The sequence below is a fragment of the Mesoplodon bidens genome (genome assembly GCF_964165515.1).
Source record: "Mesoplodon bidens genome assembly, chromosome: X".
Taxonomy (NCBI): Eukaryota; Metazoa; Chordata; class Mammalia; order Artiodactyla; family Ziphiidae; genus Mesoplodon; species Mesoplodon bidens.
Window position 1 is genome coordinate 24961070 of NC_138163.1, and position 25804 is coordinate 24986873.

Sequence of the window (25804 nt, forward strand, 5' to 3'; positions counted from 1 at the left end):
ATAAATAAAATAAAATTCTAAGAAGAATTTCATTTTAACATAAGTCATTTAGTCTGGACACACCATAAATCAGGTTAATTTCTCCTTTGCTTAGGGCCCACAAAAAATATTCCCACAAAAAATTTACTTGTCGGACAACTTTCCCTCTCGAGACTTCCTCATTTTTTTTTAATTAAACTATTTTAGTAAAAAAAAAATTCACTGCAAAATTGCACTCACAACAGAGAAAATACATTTGCACACTTATCAACCGTTTCTTTTTTTAATATCACAGAGACTTAGTGATAAAAAGTCATTGAATATATAGTACTACATTTTATTGCTCTAAGATGTACATTCACATTTTAATACCCCTGAAACTGACAAATTACAATCGACAGCAACTTACAACAATAACTGACAGCGTCTTCTTTCTTAGCAGTACAACAAATAGTGGTAAATCTTAAAATCAGTGCTATCTAAGATTTAATGAAACATGGTATTTGGAATCCCCAGGCAATTTGTCAACTAGGCACTAAGCAAATAAAATTCTGCCTAGCTACTCTAAGAGTATGTAAACTATAATGTGAGTGTGTATACACAGAGGGAAAATTCTTCAAAATATTAGAAATAAAAGTGGTAGTGGAATTTAGGGTGACTTAATTCCTTTATAATTTTCCATGGTTGTATGTTCTTTATAATAAACATGTATTTTTTAATCGGAAAAATAAATTTTCATTCTGAAGAAAAACTAGATGGGGTGTGTTAATATTATTATGGCTCTTTATATATTCTGGGAACATTTAATAGTTCACGGAACATTTCTTTAGGATAAGTACAGATCAGTTAATGTTTAATTCACTGTTTCAAACTGGTCAAGATCAACATGTAAAACTGCATTAACATCAATGTTACTGATGCTGCAAACAATTTTAAATTCCCATTTTATGATATCAAATTAAATTGCCTGTTTTTTTATAGGTACATGTGAATATCTTCCACAACAAGCTGATGAATTATTAAATAGGGTAGAAATGTTACTTCAAATCAACAGAAAGTATATGGTTTTCCTAATTTCTATTGTTTAGCAGTAAATCTACACAGAATTTCACATAAACCAGAACAGATATTTTTTTCTCTACGTGAAAATTTACCTAAATGTTTGCTTTAATCATGTTGAAGGTTCCAATGCCTTTTATCAGTTGAGGAGTTCAGCTTAACAATCCTCTAAGATCTGAAACTAATAGGAAAAAAACTAGGACTTCCCTGGTGGTCCAGTGGTTAAGACTCCACACTTCCACTGCAGGGGGCACAGGTTCGATCCCTGGTTGGGGAACTAAGATCCTGCATGCCACGCAGCATGGCCAAAAACAAACAAAAAATAAAAATAAAAAACAACTAATAGGAAAAAAACTAAAAGTAGAAAATGGAACTAAAATGTCAAAGTGTTTCTACCGCTTCAAAATTGCTCTATAACTATAAAATACTCTTAAAAAGAAAATATTAAACTCCTCTCAGTTTTTTAATGAGCTTTCTTTTCAAAGAAAGAACATTCTGCACAAGTCCCCAAAGCAATGAAGTGTAAGTCATAAAGTAACAAAATTGATTTTTATGTGCATGTGTGGGGGTCAGGGGTGGTGGTGCTTAAGAAGACCAAACAGAGAAATCACGCCCTGGACTGTAAGCCCATGTTTTGCCTCTAAGCAACAACATATTAAAGTCTGGGCAGCTATATTGCCTAGAATTAAATCTTAGTGTAAATCAGCAAAATAAATAACTTCTGTTGAGTAAAAATCCAAATTTTGTATTTAAGCAAGTCTTTAATTCAAGTGAGACTTTGACAAGTTAAAAGGAGCTTATGAGTATGAAGTAATGTCATGATATATGAGCACAAAGGGTTTTAACAGGATAGGGAAAATGTCTATGATAATGCTTAAATGGCTGTCCAATCACCCACAGGACTGATGAAAATGGGGAAAAGGTCAAAGACTTGGGTCAAATAGATGATTAACAAAGAGAATGGAGGCTGAAAGTTAAATGTAGATAAGTGGTCTTATGCTCAATGAAAATGTAAACATAAGCCAAGTTTCTACAAAGATGCACTACAATACTGATTCATGAAAGAGCAAAGATCAGACATTTATTCTAATCCTTGAAGAAGCTAGGAAAAATCCTATTTTTAAGGAAAATAGTAACTTCTCAGGAACTACAATGACAACACGCAACCAGAAAAAAAGCAACAGTATGAAGTAATAAAAATCAAACATTCACACGATCAAAGAAATTGTGGATGATGAAATTCATGTGTAAAGATGACATGGATTTTGGTTCACCCCACAAGTGTCAATATTCTGAAGCATTTGAGATTGTGTGACACAGACAGAGTGACTGTGACCCAAAAGTGGTCTTTTCAATGTGCTAATGTTCTCGCTCCATATGCGCTTTCTAAGAGACAACTGTTGACCCACCTTATTACTCACACCTAACTCCAAATACGACTGCCCCGCAAGTCAATCTAGCTCCAGAGAGGACATCTGCCACCAGTAAGTACAGTCAAAAGAGTATATCCCCCAAGTCCCAAGAGCAATTCTGAAAACGGGTTTTTCAAAATCCAAAAAAAACAAAATTAAACTAAACCAAAGAACCTTTAAAATAAGTATAGGCGACTAGTTTGAAAAAGACAATATTCACTTGGATATACACTACTAGGGAATATATTAGAAAATCTCACTCTAGCCAAGTAAAATGAACATGTAAGTATAGTTTGCAGAGCTTCAAAAACATACAGGAAAACCTACAGTTGCCATGGTTTGTTTTGTTTTGTTTTTATTTCAGCAAAACATAGTCCTTCACGTCAAATTAATGTTAATTTGAATTTCAGAATTCATATGGTTTTGTTTTTATCTATTATGTAGATCAATTTTGGCTCTTTAGTTGTATAAAAGTTATAAGCTAATAGAATTTATATATAACCAGTTAAAGCTCATACATATAGGATACATATAATAAAAATGCCATGTTTGGGGCTTCCCTGGTGGCGCAGTCGTTGAGAGTCCGCCTGCCGATGCAGGGGACACGGGTTCGTGCGCCGGTCGGGGAGGATCCCATATGCCGCAGAGCGGCTGGGTCCGTGAGCCATGGCCGCTGAGCCTGCGCGTCCGGAGCCTGTGCTCCGCAACGGGAGAGGCCACGGCAGTGAGAGGCCCGCGTACCGTTAAAAAAAAATGCCATGTTTATTTTAAACATGCATTAAATATACTTACACAGTAGCTCTTCAGTCTGATAAAATCTACAGTCATAGGTATAGATCTATCACTATTTCTGTTCAGTGCTTTGATGTAATCCAGCAGGTCAGCAAAGAATTTATAGCCCCCCTTGAGCACACAGAGGGCCACGATGTGATGGCCTCCCATCTCCTTCATCACATCTCGAGCCAGCCGTTCGGTCCTACAGAAATAAAATCAAGAATTTAATAGAAATTAAATTATATTATAAAAGGAACGTTTAAACTTTACAACAAACATCCCTTAAGGATTAAACTTCCAGGGGAATTCCCTGGCAGTCCAGTGGTTAGGACTCGGCACTTTCACTGCCGCGGCCCTAGGTTCGATCCCTCGTCTGGGAAACTCAGATCCCGAAAGCTGTGAGGCGCAGCCAAGCATTAAAAAAAAAAAAAAAAAGATTAAACTTCAACAAAACACATCCTTTGCCCCCATGAAGTATAATATCCTTGCTCATAAAGTGAAGATAAAAATTTCAAAAACCTTCCAAATCCAAGTGTACTGTTTGTTACATCTATCATAAATTTAAAAAAAACAAATTAAAATAAGATACAATTTTCACCTATCAAACCAGCAAATTCCTGTAATACAACATTAGAAGAGATTGTGAGGAAAGAGCACTCTCATATACCATTGGGAGCATAAATTAATATAAACTTTTTGGAGGATAATTTGGCAGTATCAAAACATTCAATAAACACACCGTCCCCTTGTCACAAACTTTCCCCATGGATAAATTTGAGCAACTGCCCAAACATCTATAAAAGGATGTTCCCTTCTAGTATGATCTGCAAAAGCAAAATAATGGAGACATCTTGCACCTATCAATAAGGAACTGGTTAAATCAATTATGGTACAGCCAGAAAATGGAATGCCATGCACCCTTTAAAATATATGAGATAGTTCTGGATGTATTAATAAGAAAAAATGCCCAATAAATTTTAGACCTATATGATAGTAATACCCATGTGTTAAAATATATAGTATATGTACATGGCCAATGTATAGGTAGGAAATGTGTACATTGAGATAACTTTACTCTTCTTGTTTAAGCCTCTACAGTTAGAATATTTTAGAATTCTAGAATATAGCTATATTAGAATAGAGCTATAATATTGATATTATAATTTTAAAATAAAAAACAACAGCCAGACACACAAGGCAAGCATTTAAATAACAAGTAAAGTTTTTCACTGCAATTCATTTAACAGGAAATTTTCAAGCTAGACGGGCATAATCATCAAAATCTGACCTTGTCTTCCCGTGATTCAGCCCCAGTCCATTACCTTGTTCAGGGTTGAGAAATCAAAGACTTTGTGCCTAGAGTTCATTCTTCCAATCTCCCTTCAATATTTACTTTATTCTACTCTCTACAGATTCCCAGTACACCATGACTTATACTGGGTAATTAGTAAGCTCTTCCTTCCTCCCTTTTTTGTCAAGAGGGCTTTTAAAACAGAAAGCATCTATTATGTGACAAGCTGGCCTAGTTCATGTTCAAACATCAACTACTTAAAACAGTTGCTGACACTTGAAATTAATATAAGAAAAAAACAAAATTTCAATTTAAGATCGTACTAACCTGTCCATAATTAGTCCATGAGGAATAAACACCTTTTCCAAGTCCTCAGCATAATGATTAGGTATACAAAATAAATCTAGGTCATAACCTGGTTCATCATCACTAATCTGAAAAAGAAATATGGCTGTTTCAGTGAGAGCATCTCATGATACAAACACTTGATTGGATTTAGACGTTTAAAACCCTTAGCCTATCACAGAAATTTAAGTATGAGATATCAAGAACTTTCTGTAATTTCATAGGTATGATAATGAATTATAGTTATATAAGAAATCAACCACATGTTTTAGAGATGAATAGTTAAGATTACAGAAGTAAAATGACATGATATGAAATTTTCTTTAGTTCAGCAGAGTAAAAGAAAAACTTTAAAGAGCGAAGACAAATGTGGCAAAATCTTGATAATATTATAAACGTGTGATGAGTATATGGGGATCCATTATATTATTCTCCCGACTTGTGCATATGTTTGAAAATTTAGTAAAAAAATGTTTAATACAGTGTAGTCTAACAAGTTAAAATATCACAGTGAACAAGAAAAACTGCTGCTCCCTACCTCAAACCCAGAGTCTCTCTCATCTCACAGTAGGAAAAAAAATCACCAAAAAAAGCTAAGTGATTCCTTAAAAATCCAAACTTCTATAAGTCTGAGATTGTTATAATCAACTCATGAGGTACCTTCATAGTAGATACTCTTAAGATTGTTTGAGTAGGACCACATATTGGTCGTCTTGATATGCCCAGTCCTTGTAATGCAAAATGTTTAATAACACTGATGATGTGGCACCTGTGGTGGTAAAATGTACTATGATTATAGTTTTATAATTATATAATGGGCCTATAAACACAGAAAAAATATAACAAAATCATAAAAAAACTTTTGTCTTGGGGAGGGGAGTTACAGCGATTTTATTTAGCTCTTTATACTATATATTCCAAATTTTCTTCAGTGAGTAAATATTGCTTTTTAAAAATATCAAGTCTTTCTTATAAATTATTTGTGGTAGTATGTGTTTTTATACATATATGTGAAAAGTATGGGGACATTTTATGATATATTAAAACCAAATCTACAAACAAAAAAAATTTAATACAAAAAATTAAGAAAAGAGGAGAGAGAGGGAGAGAGGAAGAAAGAAAGGGTGGGTATGGAAGAATATACCAAACAATAGTCAACTGTAAGAAGTGGGGACCTGCCACTTTCTACACTTTGACTTCTTTTTTTTTCCCACTGCCAATTTCACTTTTTAAAAAAATTATAGTTGATTTATAATTCCCACTCAGCATTATATTTAAAGCGTATTCAAAGACACAAACCACAATTATAATACTCTGTCTCACATGACATTCAAGACTAAGTATCTTCCAAATCACATTCAAGAAGCTGATGACATGAACTCTGGCAGTTTGCAAGAAATACTGGTCAAATCATAATTAAATCTCACTGCATCAGTTAATATCTATTGAGTACCTCCTCCTCCAGTCAGCACTGTATTAGGTGCTTAAGGACAAGTAGCTCGGTTTTCAATAAATTTTTAAAATATATAGTTAAGATACATTTATTATTCACAGAATTGAGAATTATATTCTAAGAAATTTGAGGTTCACATCATCTCTCTTTCAGTCCCAAGAGCTCTGAGTTTTCCAGACTTCGGTGGAATTTCAAGTATCGTCGTGTCAGACTGGTAGTAGCTGTGCACCGCTTCCGCTTGGAGCACGTGGCCAGGAGCCTGGCAGCGATTCAGGCAGGTGGACTGGGACATGCCCACAGGTAAGCTCCAGCAGCACATAGTGCACAGGCACTCGCTCAGCACGAGGTGTGAAGTCAATATTGATTTGTTTTTTAAAAAACATGTATTACTTTCATATGCAGGAAAAAAATCCTATTTTGAGGGGCAAAAGATTATGCCAGGTCCTCTAAGGTGAAGTACTAATGTATCTGCTAAACACTGTCATCAGGCTTATTTCAGAAGACATTTACTATAAAAAGAATGGGAGTATGGAGGTTCCTTTAAAAACTAAAAATAGAGCTACCATATGACCCAGCAATCCCACTACTCGGCATATACCCTGAGAAAACCGTAATTCAAAAAGAGTCATGTACCACAATGTTCACTGCAGCTCTATTTACAATAGCCAGGACATGGAAGCAACCTAAGTGTCCATCAACAGATGAATGGATAAAGAAGATGTGGCACATATATACAATGGAATATTAGCCATAAAAAGAAACGAAACTGAATTATATTTGTAGTGAGGTGGATGGACCTAGAGTCTGTCATACAGAGTGAAGTCAGAAAGAGAAAAATAAATACTGTATGTTAACACATATATATGGAATCTAAAAAAAAATGGTTCTGAACCTAAGGGCAGGACAGCAATAAAGACACAGATGTAGAGAATGGACTTGAGGACACGGGTAGGGGGAAGGGTAAGCTGGGACAAAGTGAGAGAGTGGCATGGACATATATACACTACCAAACGTAAAACAGATAGCTAGTGGGAAGCAGCCGCATAGCACAGGGAGATCAGCTCGGTGCTTTGTGACCACCTAGAGGGGTGGGATAGGGAGGGTGGGAGGAAGACGCAAGAGGGAGGGGATATGGGGATATATGTATATGTAGAGCTGATTCACTTTGTTATAAAGCAGAAACTAACACACCATTGTAAAGCAATTATACTCCAATAAAGATGTTAAAAAAAAAAAAGGGCCTCCCTGGTGGCGCAGTGGTTGAGAGTCCGCCTGCCGATGCAGGGGATACGGGTTCGTGCCCCGGTCAGGGAGGATCCCATATGCCACGGAGCGGCTGGGCCCGTGAGCCATGGCCGCTGAGCCTGCACATCCAGAGCCTGTGCTCCGCAACGGGAGAGGCCACAACAGTGAGAGGCCCGCATACCGCAAGAAAAAAAAGAATGGGACTAGGACATTTGTGTCACCTACAAGAGTATTTCAAGCAAGCATTACTTTTCTAAATTTTATAAACTGAAATTTAGTTAAAAGTTCTGGGAAAAGAAGAGCTAGACCTTGCTAGATGCTACAAGAGGACAAACATTGATATCAGGCTCAACAGAACAGATCTGCTATTACCTGACAAGAATGAAAACTTACCATTTCATAGTGCTTTAAAGTCAAGATTCGGAGCACCAAAATGGCTTCCCTGAGACTTACTCACCCCTTCCTCCCAGTTACTCACTGCTTCTGCCACAAGCATAAACCAGGACTCACCCAGGACTCTTTGAAACATGCAACACTTATAAAGCCTACTGGTTCTGTGAAAATGGCTCAGTGCCTGGCTATGGGTTTTGCAGGCAGCCTAAGAACTTCAAGATTCTTGTCTGTCTCAATCAAAGCCAATGTGAATTCTGTCCAGAGTTCATCCCAAACATGCAGTTTAACACAGACAGACCAGCACAGATGTACCCCCCAAATAGGAATTCTCTCTCTGTCAACACGCCAAATTAATTTCCAATTCAGGGACTTCCCTGGTGGTCCAGTGGTTAGGACTCCACGCTTTCACTGCTGAGGGCCCTGGTTGGGGAACTAAGATTCCACAAGCCGTGTGGCATGGCAAAAAAAATGTTTTTTAATTTAAAAAATTCTTTTTTCCAATTCAAAAGGTTTTATTTTCAATCAATACTATTAGATTTATATATCACATTCAGTGTAAAAGGGTTGATATGTTATTTCAAGATAAAAAAAAATGTCAATATAACTCTTCCCAAAAGGCAAAAATAAGAATTCATAAAACCTGCATTACTTGAGGTACTTTAGGCATAAATTCACAACTTTGTTATAATTCACTATAAATACATGGGGTGTATTTATGGGGATCCTAATTTAAGCAACATATGAATTGGCCATGCATAGATAATTGTCAGAACTGGGCAAGGACTACATGAGGGTTCATTATACTAATATGTGTACTTGTGTATGTTTCAAATAAAGTTAAACAGGAAGCAATTTATTTAAATGATAACAAGGCACCAACATCATTTTTTCTCAATTTTACATTAATGAAAAATCCAAGTTTTAAAAATTCATATTTAATGTTCAAATATGTATTAGAATAGTAATTTTAAAATGGTGAGGACCTTATTTAGAACCTGTAATTCTTATCATTAACACTCAAATATTTATTGGGTACCTACTATGTTGTACATACTAGAGAGAATTAGATAAATTTGACACAACTACCCTCAAAGAGCTTACAGTGTAGGAGAAGATATGACATATACATGAATAACCATAAGACAGTGTGAAACTATTTTAAAAATACAGAAAAAGTATTATGGGAGTTTAGGAGGGTACTCAAACTCTCACTCAGAAGCCGTGCTTGCACCTATACCACTGACAGCAAGAAATAACAGAAGATATAATTCAATAGACAGGAATTTGTTTTAATCACCCCAAGCACCAAAGCTTCATATTAAACAGGCCTAATAATCTCAATCTCTAGAAGAGCTAGACAGAAATATACTTGGTGGCCCTTAATCTTATCAGCCCTTATTTGTTCCATCTGATATTGGTTAATATCTGGTATTAATTAACCCCATCTAACATGGATTAGTTAACAATCCAGTGGGTACTTTGATAGGAAGGGATTGCAATATGTTTAATTATATAAAAATGCATTCAGCATCCACCTTGATTAAGGTACTATGCAATAGATTTTGCAGGGGGATACAAAGATGATTATAAATTTAGAGCCTTCAAAAAGCGTATAATCTAATGGAAAAGACATATACACATACAACTAGCTATACAGCACATTAAAGCTTATAATCTGTACCAAATCTAACTTCACAAGCCCACAAACATGTGATTATCAAAAGCGGTTATACACACTAAAGATAAAACATGGAACCCAAGGTCAGCCAGCACCAATGACTCCCTCCTAAAGCAATATCAAGCTTGAAGTAGTCATTATATTCTGTTGCCTAGGATATAAACTGAGTAAATTAGACTGGTATGTCTCTGATACTGAATTAGCACAGCCTTCTAAATCAACTAGGCAATAGCAATGCCCAACTTTGCATATGAGTATAAATCACATCTGTTTTATTATTTGTGACTTGGTGTTGTATGTCTAAGCACGTGGTTATTACCAACACCTTCTAAAAGAACTGCATTAGTCTGCCACAACAAAATACTGTAGACCAGGTGGCTTAAACAACAGTAATTTATTCCTCACAGTTCTGTAGGCTGGGAATTCCAAGATCAAGGGGCCAGCAAAGTAGGTTTCATTCTGACGTCTCTTCTCTTGGCTTGTAGGCAGCCATCTTCTCCTAGCTATCTGTGTGCTGAGCGCTGGGGCTGGGAACTCTCCGGTGTCTTTCTTAAAAGACCAGGGCCCCACCCTCATGACCATACCTAATCCTACTTACTTTCCAAAGGCCCCATCTCCAAATACCATCACATTGGAGGTTAGAGCTTCAACATATGAACTTAACATAAAATGGCTAAAGATCGCAAAGAAGGTCCTGGATGGCTTTGGGGAGGGCCCAACCCCAAAATATTTGGGGGAGAGCCCTGGAGGAGCTGGAAGTGGTAAACAAATGAAATGTGGTTTCTCTGCAGATCCACCTTTCCTACTCTGATTTCCAGTTCAGCCAGAAATGGCCAAAGGATAGGGTATTAATAGCTCTCAGTTACTTACCATTTACCCAGACAGTTCAGAAATCTGACTGCATCTCCTCAGAGCTTTAATACATAGCTCTCAAATTCTAACCTATCTGTAATATACTTGTTACTGGTAAAATCTACAAGGCACTTTTATTAATATGAAAGATTATTGGAAAATGTAACATTACTATATATCTTTTGTCTATTTGCTATCATAAATTACCAAAATAATTTTATTTTTCAGTAAAACTGAAGCCACAAATTCTTAATAATTATGTGTCACATCGATAATAACGGTTTTCATACATGAAAAATTTTGTGGTTTACACATGTCTAATTACAGAGATATACCACCTAAAATTACAGTAAGCATGGAAATTAACTTGAGCTAAGACAACACATGCAACATCAATTCATCATCTGTGAGCAGGATTGCTTAAGCCTGTTTGTGGTCAAAAAATGACAATGTTCCTGGGTCCAAACAAGACTAAATGGAAGTGAGGAAGCGAGTCTTAAAATATGAATTAAAAGATGTACAGTAATAGATAAAATACATTTTATTTTATTCCTAGTAACCAACAATAATTCCAAGCTTCTAGAATGGGCAGAAATGGCTAGGTGGTATATTTTTACCTTTTATATTCAGACACTTTAAAATTCTCAAAAAAAAACCAAAGCAGGTGTGTCATCCCCTTGGAAAAATTTGTGATAACTCAGGATATCATAAGACAAAAATTATGAACTACTGATGCATTTATCCCTAAATGTGAAAAGAATGAAAAGGTTTATAAGAATCTAAGGGTTACAAGAATTAAAATCAGCATTCTATTCAACTCAGGGATAAATTATTACCTGCTTCTACATAAGCGGGCCCATAACTACTATCTAACACTATCATCTTTCCAGTGTGCACAGTGGAATAACAGGCATGTTAATTCTGGGCAAAACATAAATGCCTATCAATTGTCAGAAGCACAGTGCTGAAGACAGTAGTTTCATAGCAATTTGAAGTGTTTGTTTGAATTCTTATTAGTAGCAAGTTATTCTAAATGTTTGTTAGTAATTTGGTAGCCACTGGCAGGAAAATAACAATCCAGTCTCAATATTAACGATGGTGGTTGACACTTTTATAGCATAGAAATCTTACCAATGCACACAATATACAATTACAGATAGGAAGAAGAGCACACTAGCACATCTTTATCATCTCTTCACAGGGGAAAAGAATGACATGGCCCAGTTACTGCCTAATGAACCACAGAAAGCCAAAAGAGAACTCCAAGACCCCTCTTCTCTGCTGATCTGGTTGGTCCTTTTGTATTTTTCCTACCTCCTGCCTATGGACTTTGTGTGACACCTAGATACAAAAATGGACAGAAAACAATTAAGATGAATCTACAGAATGCATGTCACGTTAATCAATTTGTAGAATGAAACCCCCAAACTCAACTGCTCCATTTCTTGGTGGTCACCAAGAATAATTTTGGTCTACATTGTCAGTCTAAACCCTGATGATAACAATGATAGGGTTGTGGACCAAAAAAAACGCACTATTTTATCAATTCTGTGAAAATTATTAGCAGGGTAAGATTTAAGTCCAGTTAATAGGGGTTACATTTCTAGCACTAATATCCTGAAATTTAGAAGATATTTTATCCACATAATGTATACGTGATGTTTCACAATAACTTGCAAAAATTCAGAAGCTTGTTCTTTGTTCAAGTGTGTCCAAGTTTACCCTGGAAGTTTAGAGAGATAGTTACAAGTAGCATGGGTCATATCAGGCAGATCTGCAGGTCAATTTCATCTAAGTGATACTGGGCAAGTTGTCAATAGTTCACCCATCTGTGCCTCCAAGGTCATACTAGTGTTTTTTTTCCCTCTCTCCTATTATGTATCTTTAGGGCAGTTATATTAGATAATGTTGCAAAATATTTACTTCAATGCCTAAAGCATAGTAAGTACTAAATAAATATCTACCACTGTCACTATGAACCTAAAAGTGGAGAGGTTAAGAGCAGACTCTGGGGCCAGATAGCTTAGACTCAAATCCTAGTATTGCTGGGTAATCTTGGGAAAGTTACTTAACCTCTCTGAGCCACATAAGTTTTTTAAATAAATATCAAACCAGTTAATATGTGTAAAGGGCTTAGTAACCAGCACACAGTAAGCACTATTTAAGTGTCCGTCACTGCTAACATGAAGACAATTTCTGGGAAGGAAATAAAAAAAGGAACAGGAATTTGCAAACCAAAAACACAATGAATACCTTGATGTTCAAACAAAACTAACAGCCAGTTCTAGCAAAAATAATTCACTGTATGCTGGTGCAGCCATTGGACCCCAAAGCTTAAAAGCATCTAACTTCCTCAGCAACTGAATAAAAACAGTTGAGTACCTACTATTAGCATAACATTTAAGTGTATGGGCCCTTGAGAGAGACCTAGGTTTGAGTCTGAGCTCCTCTTAATAACTGTGTGACACTGGGTATGTTACCTTAAGAGGTTAAGTTACTTAACCTCTCACTGAGGCTTCAAGGATTCCTCACCTGTAAAACGATAATCATACTTTTTTTAGAGGGTTGTTTTGAGGACTAAACAGGACTATGTAGGTAAACACATCGATAGATATTATTACTGTTCCCAGTCAGGGACCACGCAAAGGTTGTTCATTCACAAAGACCGGCTATCCTTTCAATAACACCATGAGGTAGCTAGCACCTCAGTTATACATAAGACACTTAAATCCAGAAAGGTAGTGACCCAAGGCCACACAGCTAGTAAATAACCCACGCAAGCAGGATCCCAGGCCAGACTCCATTAAGAGCACTGCCCTTTACCTTAAGTCATAATGCCTAATATGAACTAGAACCCTTCCCTTTTTAGGGCTCAAGTGGTTAATTATTTAATTTATTCATCCAACAGACCATCACTGAGAATTTCTTGCATGCCAGGCACTGTACTACGCGCTGGGGTTACAGCGGTGATTCCTGCCCTTACAAAGTTTATGTTTTTGTGGGAGAGACAATCAACAGGTAATAAGGTAACTGCTAAAATAATAATAATAATAGTAATAATGCAGGCTAAGGCATTTAACTATTGAGAGAGGGTTGGCTATTTTAGCAAGCGTGATCAGAAAGGGAGGGTAAGGGGAGGGAGCAGCCTGGCTTGTTCGAGAAACAAGGAAAAGAACCAATGAGGCTGGAGACAGGATACCAAAGATGGATTATGGTGCCAATGTCCTTGAAGGTAAGGACCAGATTCGCATTTTTTGTCCCCTGCAGCATCAAAGAGCATAGGATCCGGATTCAAGCAGATCTGATTACGAGGCCTGGCTACCTCTGGGCCGTGGGAAAGCTACCTAATATCGGCTAACTACTTTCTACGTGTGTAAAAAGGTAGGCATGGTTACCGCTGCCAAGGCTGCCGTGAGGATGCAATGAGGCAATGCGCATTCCCACAAATAATCATTACTATGTTTGCAAAACTAGGTGAAAATACCAGTCCCCGCATGCCTCCCATGTGGTCGTTTCCGTGCTCCTGAGCCCTCTCACGGAGCTGCCCCGAGGACCTCACCCACACACCGCAAATCGACAGAGAAGAGGCCCTCCTAAGAAAGCTCCCACCCTCACCCCGCCAGATCATTCCCGAACTGGCCCACGGCCCCTCCCCATAGCACGCTCGCAAGCGGCACATGTCAACCAAAACGCCATTTCCACCCTCTCCTCCCACACGCAGCCCTCCTTCCCGGGGCTCTCCAGAGGCGGCCACCCCGACCTCACCGTTCCATCCCCCCAGCCGCCCGGGTGTGACGCGCGGCCGAACCCAGGAGGCTGCGGCCGCCCCCGCCCCCCGGCCCCGGGCCACACCGGCCCGAGCCCGCACTGCGGCCCCGCGCCTCAGGGAACGGCGGCCGCCGCCGCCACGGGCCTGACGGGCCAGGCTGCTCACCACGACGCTGGGGCTGCGGGTCGCCATAACGGAGCCGGCTGGAGCGCGGGCCGAGGGCAGTCTGGGGAGGAGGAAGCCGGCGGCGGGGCCGAGAAGAAGGCGGAGGCGCGGCAGGAGGCGGCGCCGCGCGGGAAAGCAGAGTGGTCCGCCCGAGCGCTCCTCGCCGCCGCCGCCGCCGCCGCCGCCGCCGCTGCCGCTGCCGCCGCTAAGAGCTCAGGCGCAGCAGGCCCCGCCCCCGCTCCGCCCCGAGGCCCCGCCCAGAACCGCCCGCGCGCTCCCCGCGCCCCTCCGTGGGAGCCTGCGGGTTTCCAGGCTCTCCAGGTGGCCGTGGGAATTTTCTTCCCAAAGAAGCGGAGACTCCCGCGCAGCCTCTCTTCCTCTTTCCCTCAGTCTCCCATCCAGAAGGCTCCCAAATTCCCAGACCTGCCACCGCCCTCCTTTCTTCCCAGTGGCCCTAAACTGGGCGCCGGCTCTTCAGGTTCCTTGGACTGCATTGCGGCTTCCATTTTCCTGACTCGTGGCCGGATTCTAACAAAAATCTTTAACTGGATATAAGAGTTGAGACCTAGAGCCCTGGAGTCAGCCCGATAAGGGTACAAATCCGAGGGGAACCCTTAACTGTTCTGTGACCTTGTGTGAATCAGGCTCACTGAGCCTCTCTTTTTCGTCTCAGTAAAATGGGGATATTATTAACAAGGATCGTTGAGGGTTAAAGAAGATGATGTGTACGTATATGGTGTGTGCATATGTATATATATATGGTACAGCACTTAGGACAGTGCACAATCAGTAAATGGGAACTATCACCTTTGCTGATCTATATTCTTTCCCACCACAGTTCCCGATACGGAAATGAGGGAAAAAAAATCTTCCCCGACTCTCCAATAGGTCGAGTAAGCAAATAAGAGTTGTTCCATTCCTAACGTGCTCATCTGTGTAGCTCCAGCACCCACCACAGTGCCCAGCACAAAGTTGGAGGCCTCCATTAAGGCCACTGAGGGAAGTGTGATGGTAGGAGATTTGTGAAATGGGGCAAGTCATTGAACTCGGAGCTTCAGTCTCTTTCTCTAAAAAATAGTGCTGCTATGAACTTTTTTGTTTTTTTACGTATCTTTTGGTGAACATGAGTGCATTTCCATTGGGTATATAGGCTTTGAAGTTCATATTAGCACATTTTTATTACTTATTCTTTTAACAATCATTGTTTCACTGGGAAATTAATTCAGAGAACTTTTGGTTATACATTTGGCCCCTGACACAAACGGACTCAGCCACCCACACTGGTTTCTAAATTAGATACCAACACTTCAGAACCCTTCCAGCTTGATTCTGGCTTGCAGTTTCTTTCTCCCGCCCCTATGGTACCACATACTCCTGTATTTTAACAGAGATGTGAAATAAAAGGTGAAAGCCCAGTGACTTTAAAGACAAAGAAACAGTCATTATTTCAACCCTGTCATTCTAGGTGACAACTTGGAGCTTTTACTTGTGTTTAAAATTTAAAACAGCAAACAGAGTGCAGTCTACAAGACGTAATCCTTTTGTTTGGTAAGTAAAAATCTGGTTAATGTATGAAATATTTTACTGAATTTGGACAATGTATTTAAAATTGAAATGTATCCTTTTAAATTTTTAATTGTTTTAAAACTAAAGATGAAATCAAGAAAATAATGGTTGTTACTAATTATTACAGACAGACAAAATAATTTTCTCGTATAATTTTGTCATTCTGGGTGTCAAATATGCTACGTATGCCACCGATCTTTACTAGAATATCTGCATGAAGGAAGAAATAAGGAAAGCATGGGTATAACCCAAGATTCCCCTGCCCCACTCCTGACTTTCCAGAAACAGTTTTGTAATCCACTTATGTGGACATAATGAGGAATTATTTCTGTACCACAACCAATTCTGAGTATATTTCTGCTCCACACGTTTCTTTGCTTAGTAAAAACGTTGTTTTTACCATGGTGCTGTGGTCCACCAAAATTTGTATTTCTATGAAAAAAAAATTATCACTGCAAAAATACTTATCCTAGGGCTTCCCTGGTAGTGCAGTGGTTAAGAATCCACCTGACAATGCAGGGGACACGGGTTCGATCCCTGGTCCAGGAAGATCCCACATGCCACAGAGCAGCTAAGCCCGTGCACCACAACTACTGAGCCTGCGCTCTAGAGCCCATGAGCCACAACTACTGAAGCCTGTGCACCTAGAGCCCGTGCTCCACAACGAGAAGTCACCGCAATGAGAAGCCCACGCACTGCAACAAAGAGTAGCCCCCCGCTCGCTGCAACTAGAGAAGGGCCGTGCACAGCAATGAAGACCCAATGCAGCCAAAAATAAAAATAAATAAATATTTATTTAAAAAATACTTATCCTAAATGTTGAATTTTCAAACTGAATTTACAATAGTTTTCTCAATGTCAGATGTTTCGCCTTCATCAGAATAAATTTCCATTAGCTTTACTTTGATTCCATGAATTGGACCATTACTGGAATTAACCAATGTGATGGTTAATTTTTATGTTTCAACTTGGCTTGGCCACGGTGCCCAGATATTTGGTCAAACATTATTCTGGATGTTTCTGTGAAGGTGTTTTTTTGGATGAGATTAACATTTAAATCAGTGGACTCTTGAGTAAAGCAGATTACGTTCCCTAATGTGGGTAGGCCTCATCCAATCATTTGAAGGCCTGAATAGAACAAAGGCTGACCTCCCCTACAGGCAAGAAGGAATTCTGCCAGCCTTTGGACTGGAACTGCACCTCTTCCCTGTGTCCAGCCTGTTGGCCTTCTCCATCAGATTTTGGACTGGCCAGGTCTCCACAACCGTGTGCGCCAATTCCTTAAAATCTCTCTCTCTCTCTCCACACACACACACGCACACACGCACACACACACACACACACACATCCTGTTAGTTCTGTTTCTCTGGAGAACCCTGACTAATATAACTGATTTTCGATTTGAATCATCTCACGATATCAATATAAAACTGACATCATTTAACTGTGAAGTTCTCCTGCAAATAGAGGTACTTATTAAAAGGTATTGTTTCACTTTTCATCATGTACAAGGAAACCTGAAATCAAAAATGAGTAAATGAATTTTGAAGAAGTTATTTGATCCAAAAAAAGTCATTCACGAGCAATATGAAGATACCCTCTCTGCAGCTGCATCTTGTTAAATCACCTTTGCTGCACAGCCTTCTTAAAATAACTACAAACCTTTGAGGTAGATGATGATGCTGTCTCTGTCAGTGTCTGCCAGGTTTCTTCACTATAAAGATCCTACTTTCCCCTTTGTAACTAATAAAGGTTATGAGGAATGATACTAAGACTATGTAAATATTGTTCCTCATCTAACTTTCACCAATTTTAGCATCCACTGATGATTCTTGCCTGAAGTAATTCTTACTGGGGTGTATGTCAAATGTTGATTTTCCTATTAACATCATTCCTTCTTAGTTGATTAGCTGAAATGCTATTATAATGGAGAGCGTTCCCTTCTCCCCAGTCATTATTTATTAAATCATTTATATCATCATGGACTCACGGGTTCCAATTTTATCTTATAGGTAATGATCCATTAATAGCATTACTTTGTTGCCCAAATTGCCCAAGATTTGGCTGTTGGGAGTCCCTCTACGTTGGCTCCTGTGTCTTGATATTACCCCACCATTCTTGGAGCACTTTTTTTTTTTTTTTTTTTGCTGCACCATGCGGCATGCGGGATCCTTAGTTCCCCCAACCAGGGGATCAAACCTGTGCCCCCTGCATTGGGAGCATGGAGTCTTAACCACTGGACTGCCAGGGAAGTCCTGGGCACTTTCTTAATTTCTGGCACAGCATGATATTCTAGGCTCATCTTGTACTTTCCCTGCCCTAGCCTTGGAATCAGCCATTTCCCCCAAAAGCCCTGGTTCCTTTCATTGGAGAGTGGCATTAGAAACCAAGCTCTGGGCACTAGGTTATAATTTAAATCATGATGATAAAAACCAAGAGAATTATAATAAGCTTTTAAAGAGTAATTTATATTTATTTATTTGTTTGTTTGTTTTGGCCGTGCCACGCAGCTCACAGGGTCTTAGTTCCCCAACCAGGGATTGAACCCAGGCCCTCGGCAGTGAAAGCATGGAGTCCTAACCACTGGACCTCCAGAGAAGTCCCAAGAGTAATTGTATTTTAACAACTAAGGTTTAAAATGTAATGCTATCTATCAGTATTTAGTATGTGTATGTATACTTAAATTTGTATATTTAAATATTGAAATATGTACATTTTGAGGTATGTTAAATTCTTTTTTGAAAAGAGAACCTTATATAAAATAGAATTAGTAGCTCACAAAAATAAAAAGGACTACACACTGAGTATACAGTTTGTTCTCAAGGTGAGGCAATAAAAGAATTACTTTTAAAAAAAATATTTATTTATTTATTTGGCTGCACCAGGTCTTAGTTGTGGCATGTGGGATCTAGTTCCCTGACCAGGGATCGAACCCAGGCCCCCTGTATTGGGAGCGTGGAGTCTTAACCACTGGACCACCAGGGAAGTCCCAAGAATTACTTTCTAAATGAAGGCAGAGTTGTTGCCTCACCCAACATAAATGTGTACTCTTAAAAGGCCTACCTTCATGCTTATGTGCTGCATTTGAGTGTTTCTGCTATAGGCAATTGTAGAAAAATCAGCAAATAAGACAGAAAGAATAATAAAGGGTTCCTTACTTCTAGAGAAGTTAAAATCCCTAAGGTTATGTTACCTGCTATTGTGGTTTTGAGAAAGCACTGTTGCTCCGGTTATTAATACAGCTAAGGCTGTGGCTTCTTGGGGTTCTCAGGTATCTGTATGCTGACATGACATCTCTTTCTAATGTTGCTCTTTTCCAGGACCAGGCCCAAAATTCAGAATACTAAAATGGACAGGGTATTTTACACCAAACCATCTTTAGCACCCTCCTAGGTGGCTGCTAGCACCAAAGGCTTACTCCCTCATCTCCTGACCCGTGGTATCAGGATGGAGGGGTGTGTGTTAGAAATAATTAGGTATAATAGATATGCTTCATATATTTTTAATGAGCTCAACAGTAAACTGTCTTATATAGTTCAGGCTTCCAACACAGGGAAAGTTTTAAGTCAAAGACAGCAGCTCAGGTTACTTTAGGTTAATTTTGTATAGGCCAAATACTACTATAGGAAATTGTGTACCTTTTCAAGCTGGGTAGTAACAAGGTGACAGATAAATTGACTTCTAAAGAAGATTTTATGGCTGAGTTTAAAATAGCTCTGTTGGGGCTTCCCTGGTGACACAGTGGTTGAAAGCCCGCCTGCCGATGCAGGGGACACAGGTTCGTGCCCCGGTCTGGGAAGATCCCACATGCCGCGGAGCGGCTGGGCCCGTGAGCCATGGCTGCTGAGCCTGCGCGTCCGGAGCCTGTGCTCGGCAACAGGAGAGGCCACAGCAGTGAGAGGCCACAACAGTGAGAGGCCCGCGTACTGCAAAAAAAAAAAATAGCTCTGTTGTTTGAAAGTGATTATATAGCACACATCTGTACTGGGACAGATTTTAACACCCTGAAGATTTATCAAGGCCTTCTCTGTTCATAATATGTTTTTGCCTCAGGGTTATCATACACTAAGTCAATAAAAAGTTATAAGTAGGTCCATTCACTTGTATACTATTATCTAATAAGGCATTCCATTTTCCTCCATTCTGATACTTTTGGTTGCTCTAAAAAATGAAACAGAACCACTCCATCTTTCAGCACTTGTTTTCTGCTCTCCCTTCACACTTACTTAAAGGGCCCTGCTATAAATTCGATAGAGCTGTGCCATCTGATAGAGCAGCCACTAACCACATGTGGCTATTTAAATCTAAGTTTAAATGAATTAAAATTAAATAAAGTAAAAAATTTGGTTCCTCAGTCCTACTTAGCCACATTTCAAACGTTCAGCAGCCAGACACAGAACATTTCTACCACTGTAGAAAGTTCTGTAGGACAGCTCTGGGCTAGAGTGAGTCTTCTGGAAGAAATGATAAAGAACAGTCTCAGAGCCTCGGGAGGAAGGAAGCAGCCTTCTCAGTGTAAGCTGATACTGCTACCAGGTGCATAAAACTGACAGACTGTTACAGTGCACCTAAGACTCAGGATTCCCAGGACTATTTTGGTGCAGAGGCAGATGACGTCACAAAAGTAGACGACTACTCCAAGTGGAAATCAAAACAGGACTGAATAAAACTGATGAGAAATCTAGTTGCGGTTGTCTTAGAATCTTATCAGAATTGCTTTTAATGCTCTATTTTCCGACAGGCATAGACAAAGGCCCCATTCTTTCTTTTTTGCTCCACTTCTAACCCTCAGTTTAGCAGGCTGTGTCAATGCTCTTGGAATGAACATCTTTGCTTAAAAATTCACTATCAGTGGACTTGCAACTGAAACTTAAATTTCTAAAAGAAAAGCATAACTCTTTCCCTGACTGATACATTATTTCAATTCTCTGATTTGTGGAGGGGGCGCTCTTAAATAAAAACTCACAAGGGAGGAATCGAAGCAGGAGAGGGAGAGAGGTGAGCAAGGACACAGAGCCCTGGACTGACCCGCTGCAGTAGTCCTGCCTTCAGGCCCGGGGGACAAGGATTTTGTATCCTAGAATCATTGACTACCTGGGAAGACGGGGAGTGTAGCCTCCCAGGCTCCCATCAGGCAAGGGCAAGAAACCTGAGGTCCCAGGTGTAAGGTGCACTCGAAGCTAATGTGGGATGGGGGCACAGCTGGTAAAGCGACCTGGCCAGGGCACCAACAGCAACTACCACATCTGGAGGAAAGAGTATAAACTGTATTCAGATCAGGTGGCCTAGAGAGGAGCCCTCTCCTTTCCCATTCAGGAATCAGGGAATTGGGAATCAGGGTGATTCCCAACCTTTTCTACTGAAGTACACCCAAAATACGGGAAATTGGTCTTTTGCGCTGTTTTCACCCTTCAGCTGGTCCACAGGCTACGCGAAATAGCTACCAGTGGAAATGACGTATCATGGGATTTTCTTGGGAAACACCTTCCTAATACAGGAAACTAGTTTAAAGGAATAGTATAAGCATGGATAAAGAATAATGCTAATAATGACTTTGTTACTACATAATTAAGACTATGCCTAATTTCCACCATTTATTTGAAATTTAAAAAGCAATTGACTAGGCAACAAATTCATTGTTGCCTAATCGCTTGCTTTTTTAAATAACTCATTTTCACTGGCAGCTATTTCATAATTTGCTTAGCTGAATCCAGGTAAAATTCTGCAATTTACATGAATATATAAAAATGTTTCTACTCAACTTTGTGTGTGGACTTTTAAAGGCATGCTATCCGACAAATGTTTGTAATAATTATTTAGCAATTGTATTTTATGTGTATTATTTTGATTGTATATCCTAATATTCTTAAGTGTGTTTGGAGAGTTTAAATTAGCATTAAACTAGATTAATAAGCATCTGATTTTATACAGTCTACCAGAATTGCCTGCAATATATACCTGTATAACATATAATATAGAGATAATTATATATAAAGTGAATTATGACCTTTAAGATGATTTCAAACAAAACCTCAAGAACTTCTGTTTGCTTCTCCCTCCTCAAATCTGTGGAAATTTAGATAAGAATAACAAACACTTAGCACTTACCACTGGAGAAATTTAAACACTGGAGGGGTTCAATAATAGTACTGTGATTGTTATTTCTTAAAAGTATTTGTATTTTAGAGAAATATATATATTTCTGTGGGAGAGGAATAGGTAGGGGTATATATGAAACAAAATTGGAAATTAGTTAATAATTGTTGAAACTGGTTAATGTGTTCACAGTAAAAACTTTCTGCAGGGCATTTGGTAATATGAATTAATGGACTTTAAAAAATGTTCACAGAACTTTGACTTGGGAATTTGTTTAGAAATTTATCTTAAGGAGATAATCAGACAAGGGCAGAAAGCTATATGTTTAAGAATGTTCATCTCAGCATTATTTTTAAATATTTGTTACTTTGTATCCTATAAGAAAAAAATAAATGTTACTTCAACAGAATGAAAAAGGAATCTAAGATAGATGAAGAAATGAGATACAAAGCACAACAGTGGCAGCTGAAGGGTGAAAACAGCTCAAAAGACCAATTTCCTCTATTTTGGATGTACTTCAGTAGAAAATGTTGGGAATCACCCTGATTCCCAATTCCCTGATTCCTGAATAGGAAAGGAGAGGGCTCCTCTCTAGGCCACCTGATCCAAATACAGTTTATACTCTTTCCTCCAGATGTGGTTCCCTAGTGAAATATCCTGATGGCTCACCAAGGCTTACTCCTATTTCCTTCTTCAGACTCCCTTAACAAGAGCTGCTGTTTCTGCTGTTGTGCCTAACTTAAAAAAAAAATTCAAAATTACAGATAAGTTACAAGAATAATACAAAGAACTCCTGTATATCCTTCACCAAGATTTACCAACTTGTGACATTTTACCCTATTTGCTTTGTCTTTTTATATATACACATACATACACACACACACACACAAACACACACACAATTTTTTTGAACCAGTTAAAATGCAGACATGACACACCTTTACTCCTAAGCATTTCAGTATGTATTTTCTAAGAACAAGGATATTCTCTTATATAACAACAATGATCACAATCAGGAAATTAACATTAATACAATATCATCTAATATTCAGTCCATATTTACATTTAGTTAAAAGTCCCCCAAATGTCCTTCATAGCACGAATTCTTTTTCTGAACCAGGATCCAACTCAGGATCGCACGTTACTTTTAGTTGTCATGTCTCTTTGGTCACATTTAACTTGGAACAGTTCCTCTGCCTTTGTTTTTCAAGACGTTGACTTTTTTGAAGAGTATGGGCCAGCTGTTCTGTAGAACATTCTTCAATCTGGAGTTCTCTGCTGTTTCTTCATGATTAGATCAGCACTGTTTGCACTAGCAAAATAATGGCCACAAAAAAACCTGCAAACAACTTAACTGTCTGATGATAGGGAAATGGTTAAATAAGCTGTGATACAGCCACAAAATGTACTATTATGCAACCAGTAAGAATGATAGAGTGTATTTACTGACCTGTGAAGAAATTTCCAATTTTTAAATGAAAATAGCAGAATACAACTCAGTAGGTGTAATATGAGCCCATTTTATATAATTACATATATGCATAGAAACATTGAAGATTTTACAAAAATATAATGGTGACCTATGGTCCAGAAGATTATGAGGGATTAAAATTTTTTTTTTAGTTATCTGTATTTTCTAATTTAGGTATGATAAGCATCAGGTCATCTGTGAATAGTGAAAATATTTTTTTAAAACTTTAAAAAGTAATGGGATAGCTTCACTTTTATATCTGAAGGATCACTGTGTGGAAAGGGAATAGCTATTACTTTTCTGTACTGTTATCTACCATGAATCAGCTGATTTCACTTAAAATAACTTTATCTTATTTGCTCTTTAAGACAACCCAGTGGTTTAAGGGAGATATATATATATATATGTATATATATATATATATATAACAGGGATACTATTTTGACAGATGGGGTGGGGCTGAGGCTGAGAGAAGGGGAGGATACCTTGCTCAGAGTTACCACTTACTAGTGGTAAAACTAGGACTCAAACCCAGGTCTTCAGACCATAAAGCTCTTAATTTATCCACCTCCCTCTGCTCCTGTGTGGCCCCTTTTCAAGCGTCTGCTGCCTGATTCTATCTGCATAACAGGCTTAGAACTTTTACAGTTCCCCAGCTTTTGTCTCACCATTGTATCTCTGGTGATTTTCATAGGTTTTATAAGTAGGCAAATACCTTAACTTTGATTTTTTCCACTAAACAAGAATTATATATGTGTATCTATGAACATAAATGCATTTTGCTTTCTGATGTGCTTCGAGCTTTGAGTTGCCTTTACCACGTGGCATTTTTCACAAGCAAGTTGGCTAATCAACTTCATTACCTCTTGATACCCATGGCCTCAACATCTTCCTTCTCTCAACTTTCCCTTCTACCCTTTTACCTCCCAGGTGCCTACAGCTCACCCCACTCTGTATGTGTAGGTCCTTTGCCAAGGAAAGACCAGATTGTGATTTTGCATAGGTACCTATTAAATCTCTGCTAGTGGGGAGGGGCTAGGTAGACAGTCCATGTACAGTCCCAGCCACTGGAAGGCCTTTTCAACCTTGCTCCTGTCATCTTATGAGTTACTCTTATCTTTGGGTCATCTGCAAAAGCAGACTGTCAGAGAACCATATGATGGTGCTTGGACTGTCAGGGACATTAAACAGAGTCAAGAAGTCAAGTAAGGTAAGAACTCAAAAGCGCCTGCTGGCTTTAGCAACAGTCACTGGTGAACTTCGCTCGAGTGGTTTTAGTGTAGTTGCGAGAAATGGAGACGTATAGACAGAAGCGAGTACAGTGAGCTAAGGAATGGATAATAAAGATATGTAAGTGGAGACATCAAGTGGGGACTTGACTTTCAAGAAAATTATATGAGAAGAGGAAAGAAATAGGGTAAACCTAGAAGGGAGCACAGGAACAAGGGACGGTGGATTAGGGGACGGAGATCTTCAGTCTGGGTTCCCTCCTTTAATCCTCACAGGTCTATGCATGGAGTAGTATTTTCACCTGCATTTAGAAGATGAGATAATGGAGGTACAGAGAGAGTCAGCAACCTAGTCGAGGTTACATGGGATCTGAGCCAAGGCCACCAAAATCTAGAGTCCATATGTAAGTAAAAAGGATTGCAGGCTGATATGGAGAATTTGAGACTAAACACCAAAATTGTGGTGGCATTGGTCTGCATTGTGATGTCCTCTAGCAGGTCATCTTCCCCAGATGTAAGACTGGGGTGAACTCTAGGCAGAGGGGAGGCAAAAAGGTGGAAGAGAATTACAAGAAGTGGGAAGTTGAGGCCAGTGGTGTCAAAGGGTAATGGAGGTGATTAACCATCTTATCCAAACTGAGTAGTTACGGAAGCAAGACCAAAAACTGCCCAATAAAGAAAACGAAGGAACTAAGAGTCTGGTGAGCACGGGCACAGAGTGGAAGAAGTTAGGAGTCTTGGCAAAAAGTTAAGAAGAAAAACAGACAAACAAAACACAGTAGAATCCAAACTAGTTTATCAGCAGTAAGAATAGAGAGGATGGATCCAAAAGACAGAATGACAGATTCTAAGGAAGTAGATGTGGAAATCAAAGTAGATGAACTGTAGCACTATCAGGACAACTTGGTTTGAGACTCATGCTTGAGTAGCCAGCAGATGGAGTACAAATGTCCAGAATAGCACAGAGTCTCATTTGAGACTCAGCATGGAGCTTCAGCGGATGGAGCAGACTGTGGATAGGGACTGG

The 25804-nt window shown here is 39.0% G+C and overlaps 1 protein-coding gene across 2 annotated transcripts in view; it reads right to left on the reverse strand.

The window, feature by feature from the left end:
• HPRT1 (hypoxanthine phosphoribosyltransferase 1) overlaps window positions 1-14597 on the reverse strand; it is a 30714-nt gene extending 16117 nt beyond the window's left edge. Inside the window, exons 1-3 of one of the 2 annotated variants that reach the window (XM_081223184.1) lie at window positions 14416-14597; window positions 4843-4949; window positions 3243-3426 (exon numbers count right to left, since the gene is read on the reverse strand). In XM_081223184.1, coding sequence (XP_081079310.1) covers window positions 3243-3426; window positions 4843-4949; window positions 14416-14442 — 318 coding nt within the window. In that variant the 5' untranslated portion in view covers window positions 14443-14597. The remainder of the gene's footprint in view (window positions 1-3242; window positions 3427-4842; window positions 4950-14415) is intronic. The other variant, XM_081223183.1, reaches the window with a different exon arrangement.
• Window positions 14598-25804: the final 11207 nt, after the last annotated feature.